Genomic DNA, 11,829 nt, shown 5'->3' with positions numbered 1-11,829 from the left:
TCTTTCTAACTCACACCTATCTTTGGATATAAGGAATGCATAAAATCCTTGTTTCTTATTTCTTTCCTGCATCTCCTCTACTTGATTACCTTATAATTGGGTTTTTTTCTGTGTTAAAAGGTTTTCTATATTTCACTCTCTCTCTTTCAATCTTCCTTTTTCTGTAATGAATGATTATACTTCCCTCAAATTTCAGTTTCTTTTTGTTTGCTTCATGTGCCTTATCTTGCTGAACCTTTGCCTTTTTCCACATCTGCTTCTGTCTTTGGCATTCAAGTTTTCTATGTTTTTTTTTTTAATAAGAGTCTGGCATGAGATAATCCTGTGGGCTTTGCAGTTATTGGAGCTGCCCAAGTGTTGGGGCTGCCATCTGACTGTTAGTGTTTCCTGTTTAGTGGCTACAGGGAAAAATAGCAGGCAGATCATACTGAGGAGGCAGTCAAGGAGAGGGAGATAGGCCCAGTCAGATGCTGTTCACAAATGCAGAGCTGTGTCCTGAATGGTTCTCCCAGATTTCTCTTTCCACTGGCTCTCCCTGGCATGATATGGCAGTTCAAAGGCCATTGTCTTTTAGGTTCACAGAGCAGCCCTACTCTACAATCCCATAGATATTTTCCCCTTCTGCCCTTCTCCAGGTGTAGCCCTTCCTGACAAATCCTTCATTTTACTTGGTGCACAAACCATACAGATTCCCACAAGAATTTCTCAAACAATATTTCTCGAGATCAACTCATAAAGCCTTACCCTTGCTAAGGAAAGCAGCACCTGCTTTGCCTGACATGTTTGGTTTCTTTGACAATAAATGTAATCATGTCACTTTCCTACTGCCACCTGTACTTGTAACATTGTTCTCTGTCCCCCGTGTTCTCATTAATAACTTTCTGATTTCCCTCTTAAGATGTTCCTTCTCATAATCCCTTCCGCTCTCCTTCCCAGTCAAACTTTCAGACTATTTGGGTTTCCCTATTAGCCCACCCTATGGCTCTAGATCATCTTTCTTTACTGAAAAAGTCAAATAGAACAGAATATAATGCTTTTTCTGTGTTAATCAGAACCGTATTTTCAAAGAGAGTGAAATAAAGAGATGGGTTTCTCACACCCCCTCACCCATTTCCTAAGAAAAATCCTACCCCCAGACCTACAGGCAAAGCAGAAGAGCCCCTCTTTGCCCAGTCTTTTCCGAGACCCGAGGTTCAGTGAGTTCACCCGGTCTCTCTGACCCGTGTAGGCATCGGCTCGGTGGCCGCTGTTCCCGCGCCAGGGACGGCGCTCGGGCCGGAGCGGTGCTGAGCCCCGCCAGCCCCAGCAGAGCGTCCCCCGCGCCCGGTCCCGCCCCGCGCCCCCGCGCCGGCCGCGCTCTCGGGGGGCGGCCTCAGCCGGCCCCGGCCCGGCCTCCCGCCCGCCCCGCCGCCGGCCGCGCCGCGCCCCGTGCCCGGGATGCGTCCGGCGGCCGAGAGCCGGCTGCTGCCAGGAGCCGGGGGCAGCCGGGCGGGCAGGGGGGCTCCCGCCGCCGCCGCGGCTCGGCGCCGCCGCCGCGGCTGGGATTAGCTCCCGCTGGGCTGCGATGCGGAGCGGCGGGGCGGGCGCGGCGGGGCCCAGCGGGAGGGCGCCCAGGCGCTGAGGCGGCCGGCGGGCGAGGAGCCGCCGGAGCTCTCCAGGGTGCTGGGCTGCTGCCCGCCCGCGGAGCCCCTCCGATGCCTCCGACACCGCCGCTCCCGGGCTCCGCCGCCTCTCCGAGCAGCATGGCCCGGATTAGGTACCTCCGCGCCGCTGTCTCGGGGTTTTATCTGTGGGAAGCCGCGGTCCTGCTCAGGTGAGTTGCTTTCTTTTGGGAACTAGAGGTGTCCCCCTTGCCGGGTGTCGGGCAGCTGAAGTGCCTGGGACGGGTGCGGAGAGCCGCCGCGGTCACCGCCTTTCCTCACCACGAACGCCCGGCTACCTTCGGCAGCCAGGCTGTGGGCACAGAAACTAAATGCGTGAGCTCCACGCTTCCTGAACGGCTTCATAACATTGCACTGTCCCGAATCCCATTTTGAATTTTACAAGCAGGAGGTTGTGTACTTCCTGCACTTGCTCGCAGATAGTTTCCTTGTAAGATCTGTGAATTTTATCATTGCTTTTAGCAGGAATTATAACATCAACGATATTGAAAATTCTTAAGGTGCAAAGTGTCTATATGTAAAAGTTACGAAAGATGATCTGAGTTGGGAATATAAAGACTTCTTTATTACTATCAGTTCTTTTCAGCAAAATGAAAATCACAGATTGCCTTAGGTCAGAAGACTTGTGCAGAAACAGAGAAACACGAGCTGAGTGTTTCTGAGAGGATATGGTCTAAAGAAGTTCCCTTAAGAGGGAAAGCATTTGCTGTGCTACTGACAGTCTACGATTTGTATTATGAAAGATGGCAACATATCCATAAATTATGACCTGAGTAGAAGACTGAGGTTTGTACGACTTTCTCAGCCCAGCACACTCTTTTTAGGTAAAGTGATGTTACTATATCAATGTAAGCATTCTTTTAACACATAGTTCTGGAAGTGTGGTGATACCAGGCTAAAATTAACTTAGAAAGTCCATTTTAGAACCGGTATCACCACACTTCCAGAGAAAGAGATTTCAATGTCTTATATTCTCTGCTGATGCAGTTAGCCATGCTTGTTATCAACAAACATTCTAGCCCTGTATCACAATAAACAAACTATGGCATATAACATGACAGTGCCAGACTATTTTAAGAATCACATTGTTATTTAACAGACAAAAAGTGAAACTTAAATTTGAAAAGAGAGTTTGGGGATTATACATGTAAGGGATTTATAGCCATGAAGTTAAGCCAGCAGCATGTATTCCCCACAATGATGGCACACTTCAGAAGTGCTCACAGTTTTATAGCAAACCTTTCCATTTAAAGTTAATTTAATGATGTCAACATATGTAACATAAATATTTTATAATGCAATTTTATTGTAATTGTGCCAAAAGAAAGAGATTTTAAGAAACTTGGTCACATGGTATGAGATTGACACTGTCAGGAAAGAGTCAATGCATGTATATTACACTTTAAATTTTGCAGTGAGTATTTAATGTTCAGTGTAGGTGACCAAACACTTGTGTAGTGTAAGCAATAAAAGCAGTACTATGCTATTTTTATTCTATTTCAATGTACTTATGGAACTTATTTCTCCTCTGCATATTATTCCATGCAAATGCCATCCTACTGTTGAATTGTTCATCCTTTATTTTAATGATGTAAAAACGTTTATTCCAAAGGAGAAAAAAGCTGTAAAGTCAGTTATGAAAGTCATAGAGGTATTTTTTATCACATAAATCTGTACCAATACTGAATTGTTTCCAAACATATGCAGATATCTTATGTAGCATAAATTCAAACTATTCTCTTCAACATCCAGATAACTGTGGTATTGTAATAACATTCTGCTTATAAATAGTCATTTTATGATAATTAACATGGTTACTGTGCACAAGGACTATATAGTTGGAGAAAGAGTTCAGAAAGCTGCTCAAAGTCCATGTTTATCTTCCATATCAATCTCAAGATAGAGACTGCTGATGACTTTAGGTCTAGAAATAATACATGCGAAACCTGAGCCAGTTCAAAATACATAGGAGTCTTCTCCACACTTTGAAAATGGAAAAAAGTGAAAAAAAATGTAAAATATGAAAATCTGTAAAATTCTCAACTTTTCTAGAGCCATTAATCCTATTTCTTTTCCAACTTAAGGCTTGTGAAATGATTCCCATTGGAGCAAAGGGAGCAGGGAATAGCATTAGTAGGAGAATGCTGCTCCTACTCTCTGTTAGACACAGACTCCAGCCTCAGAACCTGTATAACACTTGATAGGAAGGTGGGTGTGCTATGGATTTCTAGGAACAGTCAAAGTGGTTTATTTACTCACACACTTTGGAAGAAATTATATTATCTTCTTTTACATTGTGAAACTTTGAAATTTTTCTGCTCTTCATTAAGAAACTAAAGGCTGTGTGAGAAAATTGAATGAAACTAACAAGAAAAGCCTTCATTACTTGTCCAACAGCCCCGAGGCTATTTAAAATTAATGTTTAAATTACATGCCTGTGAAGATAGGAAAAAAAGATGGTTTTCAGTGTAAATTTGGACTGGCTATTTTAATGAGCAAAATCTCGAAATGCATGCTTAACAAGAAGAAACTTCACCTGATTTACTTTTTTTTTAAATAACTCATTCTTCATTCCACATCAAAAGATCCTTCAAATTGCAATGACTGAAACAAGATGTATATTGGTCATTATAGGGTCTAATTATTTGGTTTCTGAAAGATGTAGGAAAAAAAAATTAGAAGAGCAATGAAGCTGGGAAAGGGTCTAGAGAGCAAGTCTTGTGAGGAGTGGCTGAGAGAGTGGGGTTGTTTAATCTGGAGAAAAGGAGGCTAGGGAAGACTTTATTGCTCTCCACAACTCCCATAAAGGAGGGTGTAGCCAGGTGGGGATCAGCCTGTTCTCCCAGGCAACAAGTGACAGGACGAGGGAAAATGGCCTCAAGATGTGCCAGGGAAGATTCACATTGGATATCAGGAATAATTTGTTCATAGAAAGGGTGGTCAAGGATTGGAATGGGCTGCCCAGAGGGGTGGTGGAGTCACCATCCCTGGAATGTTCAGGAAATGACTGGACGTGGCACTTAGGGCTGGGGTTAAGTTGAGAAGGTGGTGCTCAGTCAAAGGTTCTACTTCGTGATCTTGAGGTCTTTTCCAACCTTAATGATTTCATGATTATCTATAGTCTTTCACTATTGTCTTTCAATATTGTGCATGTTTGTACTGTTATGTCATAGATTAACACATATATTGATAATGTATTAATAGATTTTAAACCTGAAAAACAATGGTTAAAGCACATAACACTTTGGTTTATGCAATATATTTGAGGATAGAGACAAAATTTATTATCAGACCCAAAATAGAAAAAACCTATTACTTATTAATATTACTGCCAGTCTGAGTCTGAGTGTGATACTAAGAGGGTTCAGGTGCAAAAAAGAGGCAAAATCTAGGAAAAATAATGTAATGTAGCCTTAAAATAACTGTAATTTACTACCAAAGAAATAAAAAAATCCTGAGATATAGTTTGAAGTTATAATAATGTCTAAGACTGAGTATTCTCCTGAGTTTTCAATAAAGTAATAGTGTTAATGAGAAATCCTCTGGATTTGCCTGAATTCCAAAAGGTCATGATGAAATAAGATCATATTTATAGAGTAAATGCAAAGATCAGATTTGTGAGTCAAAAACAGTTTCATAACAGCTCAGGAACTTTCACAGACACTAGCACTGATCTGTTAGAGCTACGCTGTCGGGGACTTGAAGGTATTTGCTTTTTCCTTGGAGGATGTAATGTATCTATTTTATATGTAGACCTGTGTATGAGGAAAGAACAGGATGAAAAGGTAGATTGCACTGGGGAAATGCAAAATAGATTCTTCCTATGTGGTATTTCTTTATTTATCTATATTAGCATAGACTAAGAATCATGCTATAATTCGACTCTTGCCTCTTTCCTGGTTCTTTTCACTACTCCATTGAACTTACATTAAAGAAAACAGTATCACAGACACAGATAATTGCTCTTAAAAACCAGATTTTTGTGGGGAAAACCTCCATGCAACCTAACTTTGGGGCATATCTGAGTTTAAGGTTAACTGATTTTGAAATTGTTCCTGCATTTCATTGCAAATTGATTTCAGGTGAATAGCTATAAGAGGCAGAAGTCATTATCCTTTAGGCCAGTATTAGTTCCTTCAAATAATGAAAGAGAAAAAAATACAGCAGCTAAAAACTATTAATTCTGACATAGCATCACAAATATCTTTGAAAATAAAGATTTTCAGGTACTCTAATGAAGCTTCAGTAGCTTATTAATATGTTAATAATTAGACCTACAATGCTACTCAAGAAATAAAAGTGTCCAAATCAAGATGCGAATAAAAGTTTGTAAAAGAAAACCTACTAAAGCAAGATGACATCACTGAGGCACAATGCCTTCTCTTGGCAGCCCAGACTTAATATGAAAGTTAGTTTCTGTGGAATAAATCAGGTGACAGACTCCAGGTCCCATGAAAAGCACTTAGCACATCTCAGGGAGTAGCAAAGGAAGGGTAGGCGAGCTGGGAGCTCAGACTTACAGCAACACAGGAAAGAACAGGATTCTGCCATATAAGTTTGCAGTCCCACAGCACTTGAGCAGGAGAACAGTTCGAAAGTTCAAATTGATGGGCAAAGGTGGTAATGAAGAGGTATGCCCAAGGTCAAAGCCAAAGGGTCAGGTCAGCAGGTCGGGCTCACGATGGAAATGATGAAGGTACAAGACTGGGTGAAAGCATGCTTGCATACTAGCTCGTGCAGAGACCATGAGAATCTCCCCAGCACTTCTGAGGGTGAAAAAAAAAAAGGAAAAACAAACACAAGTCCTCAGAGAAGAGAGGTGAACCCCTGCTGAGGGTTCTACAAAACAAACATCTCTGTTTCAAAGCTGAGTTACCAGAGCTCACACTGAGCCCAGTCAAATTCCTGTAATGAAAGATCCTTCCAAAAGTTTAGGAGGAGAACATCAGTACCATTAGGGAAGCATTGCATTTTCCTAAACTCAGACAAAAGTGACAAAAAGGGGTTTTGTGACCCCTTATTTGAATATGTAATTCAAATGCTCTTGTATTTCAGCTCTACCGATTTCTCTTGTATTTCAACTATACCACTGAAGACACAAAAATCCTTTTGTACCAAATAGGTGCAATTTTTACTTTTCATGAGTAAAAATTTGATTAGTGCTTTAGCTATCCATTCTTTATATCTATAAAAATGTGGTGATTTTTCTAAGAGATTATCATCTTTATAATTTCAGGAAAGGATTATATATTTATATATTATGTATATATTTTTGTGTTTACAGTACTATAATCTTTAAGAAAATTAAATCACACAGAAATTTCAATTAAAACCATGAATCTTTCAATTCTTACAGTGCTAGTGACATTTTCTTACTTTTCAACTTCTTATAATTCATTTCTAGCCAACTGATGGTAACAACAACTGATGGTAACAACAACAAGTAATATTGTGAGATAAGTGCTGTGCTTCTGTATGATGATAAATGTAGTAACTCCTCTATAATATTATTTTTGTCCAGGCATCCTAGAAATCATGACAATCAGAGAAAATAAAAGTTTTTACAAGATTAGAGCTTCTTATTTTAACAGATTCAAAATACAGGCTTCAATGACCTTACTGAGTATTATGTAATAATACCTATAGGGAATTATTCCTGCAAATCAGCTTTTCTCAAGTAATGCATGATGAAGAGCTCTTTTCTCTGGTGTTGCTTCTTGTTCTCTTTACTGCTTTTCCTACTAAAGTTCATGATGTTTAGTGAAAGAATCAGTGAAAGAAGATAGGAAATAGAAGATATCACTTTCACTGATAAATAGGCATCACGAATAGGTCACGTAAAAGGCACCTTTTTGAGGATATCAACTACCAGCAAAAAGGGAACATCTCAGAGAGCAGGAAAATGAACCGTAAAAAACTATGTTTAACAAGGATGCAGGACCAAAACAGAAGAACGAGAAGAGCATCAGAAAGCAGAATTGTTTGCACTGTAAATTCAAGAAAAAAGGGTGAGAATCTTAAAGACTGTACTTTTTTCCTAGCATAATCTGTTATTTTTTATGGCTTTTGAGACAATATTATCCTTTCTGGCTGTCCTTTCTGCCTTTAGATGGTATGGCAATGGAAGTGTAAGAAGTGACAATAAAAAAAAAGAATGAAAAAAAACATAGATGGTATATATTTATATAAAAGAATGCATTTCATTATTACATTTCCAGTCAGATATCTAATGAATTGTTTCAACATATTATTGACAACCCATTATAGCAAACAGGGTAACAACACCCAATCTACACTTAATTGGACTTTTCACATAATGAACAGAATCACAGAATCACAAAATTCAGTTGGAAAAGACCTCTAAGATCATCATGTCCTTTGAATGAACATCCCCATATCAACTAGACCATGGCATTAAGTTCCACATCCAGTCTTTCATTAAACATCTGTAGGGACAGTGACTCCACACTCCAAATTTTTATGCAATTTTTTCACATCAAAGACCACCCTGTTACTTCTCTGAGCTTACCTCTGATGTACAAAATGAGTGGGGACAGCTGGGAGAGTCAAGGCTATTTCTAGGTAGGAACTTCCCTAAGGAAGATCAGTCCTCTTCAATATCATTATTACCGAAGTTTCTTTCTGGTGACAAAAAATATTAGCAAAATGCAGTTTTCACAGTTTTCAAGACCACAGAAAAGGTAGAAAATTTCAAGAATGCTCTGGTCTGACATGATCATGGTCACTGATGGGGCATTGAAATAGTGGAGCTGCACAAGTAGTGGGGCTACTGACTAATACAAATCAATGGTTAGAGGAAAAAGCAAGGCAGCAGGTTATCCTGAGGCTCTTCTGGTGAAACAATAGAGTAGAACACAGGAGTACTAAATTTTCTCAAACAGTTCCTTAGGCTGAGTTAATTGCTATTCACCTGCATGGGATTCTTACAGTTAAAACTAATTTAGGAAAAGCATCATAAGCAAAATCAAAACAGCTATAAAATTTAAAAAAACAAAATTATTCTTTTCTTCTAATAAAATTCAAGCTGTAGTTATAACTACATCACCTACTGTCTTAATATTTTTTCTCTTTTTTGCATTCTCTCTTTGATATAAGATAGATATATAAACACGTTTAATCTAAAAAAGGTATTAGCTTGTGCTGCCCATCACAGCATTGCTCAAGGCTTCATATACTATGTACAGTTTACATTAAGACTCCACTATGTCTAGAGTTCGAGTTCCTTATAAAAAACATTCCAAATACCTTCTCCCTTTCTGAATTTTGAAAGGTAAAATGTGAACCTAATGTAATCCTAGTATCTCTGAAGATCCACAAGTACCAGAACGTGCAATTTTACAGATGATTTTCTACAAAATTGGCTGTTAACAATTTTGTATGATTTTTACCAACACTTAACTTTAATTAATTTTAATTTCTCAAGTAACCACTCAGCAGAAATACCTTGCTAATACAATTATACCAGCATGGTTCTCATAGGTTTCTTTTCTTTTCCTTTGTTTCTCTTTGAAACTGTTATGATGTTACATCTTAGTGGGAGACTGCATTTAGGGACTATTTCAGGACTGAGCTTAGAGACTATTTTGTGAAAAGTTGGTTTATAATGTTCTGGCATAGAGTGGGATTCAATTTCTAAAAGGATCTTGAGTTTTTGTCCTGCTAAGTCTTGTAGTTTCATGAAGGGTTCAAAACTGCACTGTCCTTTATGGGATTCAGTAATGCACAGGAGAGTTCATCTTCTGGGCTAGGTAGGTTAAGACATCTTCAGGGACCAAGTGAACTTGCAGGTTTGTGAGTAATATATATGCTGACTAAGAATGCCCTACTAGATAAAATAAATGTCACAAAGTGGTAAATTGCTGGCAAAAATAGAATAAATACCTTGAAATCAATCATGACTAAAGCGCTGACTTCACACAGCGAAGTTGTGCCTAACTCCTGTGTTTGAGGGTAAATGTCCATTCTGTGCCTAAGCACATACATAGAACTTTTGGGAAGGGATGTGCATCTGTGGGATGTTTTCTCTGATGCTGTTGAGTCAGATCCATTACCTCTGACTCAGCAGTATTAGAACTAAATTCAAAGTGGCCAGATTTCAGCATCATATCTGCTATACATCCCCCAAAAGACTTTTTTTTTAAATCCATAGTGGATTTATTCCACAGTGCTTTATTCCGCTAGAAGAATTCTTTGTGGATTGTTTCTTTTCTTTCCTTTTTTATTTTTTTTTAAGAAGAGATTTATCAGAGTTTGCTTAAACTCTTAATTTGCAAGACTTAAAGTAGAATAAAATATTTTGTCATTTCCCTCAGTTCTTGCACACTAAAATTGATAGTCAAATATTTCGAACGTAGTATTGCAAGTTTTTACCACACAAAATGAATATGAAATGTCCCCACTTGAGACAGTAATATGTGATTACAAAAAGTACAATATAGCGGGGAACTGGAATCAAAAATGCTATTTGGAAGTTTCTCCATACATGTGTTAAAATTTTACCTTTTCTCTTCAAAACTTAAACCCAAATTCTAACACTCTGCAAATGAGCTCTCAGAATATCCCTCTCTCTTTACCTCTTTCTGTTGTTTCTCTACACATATCTTTGGATCCAAAAGTGCTCAAATTTTCATCTGTGATCAAAATGTGAGCACAAAGGCACTCGTTCAGATTCCCTAAATAATGGTTAACAGAATGCTCTTTTTCCTCCTTTTCAACAGGGATGACTCCTTCGGGAGAAAATGGATCTTGCACATAATAAAGCCTTTAACACTGTTTGGGAAGGAGGCAGTGTCCTCAATGCTTTCATGATGATCCAGGGAAGGGGAGAGGGTGCTGTGTGTGGACCCCTTGCTCATCTGGTGAAGGATTTGTGAGGGCAGTGCAGGATCAGCTCAGGTCATGACCCTTCTTTCCCTCAGCTTATTTGGAAGTTTTTACACAAAGTTCCTAATACTGGGATGATAATTTAAGTGCTGCCATAATAAAGACTAGAAAAGCAAAGACTAAATATGTATCTGAGGGGAAGTTTAAACGCCACTTTCTGTGTGTGAAAGAGAATGAGTGTAGTGGACCAGGATAATTTTGGAGGAAGTACGAAAGGCTAGCAGCACTTTTTTTTTAACCTTCACATTATTTTCTCTGACTTATTCCGTAAGGAATATGCTTCAGTGCATGCATTAGGAATACTGGGTTCTGTCATTATGTGGCATGAATTCTGTCACTCTCATCATCACCCTGAAGCTCAACTCTGTTCTTGTTAAAGAAAGTCTTATACTGATTTATTACAGTGTTGATCCTGGATAGAATTAATAGAAAGGAAAAAGTTACTTAATCCACATATCTCATGTAAATTAGCACGGTTGGTTAAACATCACCATTCCTGTCTCACAAAAAATTCCAAAGCTCTGAAAATATTTTCTCACTTTTTAATGCATTAAAATAAGTTTAAGTTGCAGAAAGCAAGAAAAAATCTCCTCATTCTTTGAGGAAGATGTTCAGAGTCTTTGAAAATTAGAACCTGATACTCCAACTTCAGTTTCCATTGACATTGGAAAACTGATTGTTACTGACAAAATAGAAAGGACACTGAACAATAGTCCACCCAAGGCTGTCAACATTTCATAAAGCTACATTGAAACATATATGTTTCCTTAAAACTCCATTTCATGAAAACAGTATTTTTTCAACTAGAAATATTTTGTCTCATTTGAAAACTCTAAATTATTAGTAAGAACACAGATCTACACTATAATTAGCTGACTAGTCAGAATAAACAATTTCATGAGAAGTATTTTGGGAAAAAAATACTTTATATAGTGACTTTTCAGGCTATATTGAGCTCTTCTCTAACAGAACTTTTATCAAACTTATTTTAGAGAAAAAGTCAAATCTTCTAAACAGCCATCTCACATGTTCACTCAAGATACAGGACTGATATAACCAGAGCTTCCCTAAGGCAAACAGAATATTGTGTCATTGAATTGTGGTTCAGTCTTTACAAATCTGGAGTTTTAATTCAAAATCAATTTTTTTATCTAGTTTTGATAAACCTCAATTGTTTTATTCTAATGTAAGATTTTCTGAGAAAATTTTGATGCATACTAAAAATTAAGAAGAAGAACAGCAAAGAACCCATTTTCAGTTTTGT

General features: G+C 38.5%; 1 protein-coding gene across 2 annotated transcripts in view; it reads left to right on the top strand.

Annotated features, from left to right (window-relative positions):
• The first annotated feature begins 1,668 nt into the window (after positions 1 to 1,668).
• Positions 1,669 to 11,829, top strand: part of GLRA3 (glycine receptor alpha 3) — an 85,924-nt gene continuing 75,763 nt past the window's right edge. For both annotated transcript variants that reach the window (XM_066548296.1, XM_066548295.1), the window contains exon 1: positions 1,669 to 1,813. In XM_066548296.1, the coding sequence (XP_066404393.1) occupies positions 1,695 to 1,813 (119 nt within the window). In that variant the 5' untranslated portion in view covers positions 1,669 to 1,694. The remainder of the gene's footprint in view (positions 1,814 to 11,829) is intronic.

This window comes from Molothrus aeneus, chromosome 4, assembly GCF_037042795.1.
Source record: "Molothrus aeneus isolate 106 chromosome 4, BPBGC_Maene_1.0, whole genome shotgun sequence".
NCBI classification, from domain to species: domain Eukaryota; kingdom Metazoa; phylum Chordata; class Aves; order Passeriformes; family Icteridae; genus Molothrus; species Molothrus aeneus.
The sequence above is the reverse complement of the archived record's forward strand: the minus strand, read 5'-3'. Positions and strand labels throughout refer to the sequence as shown.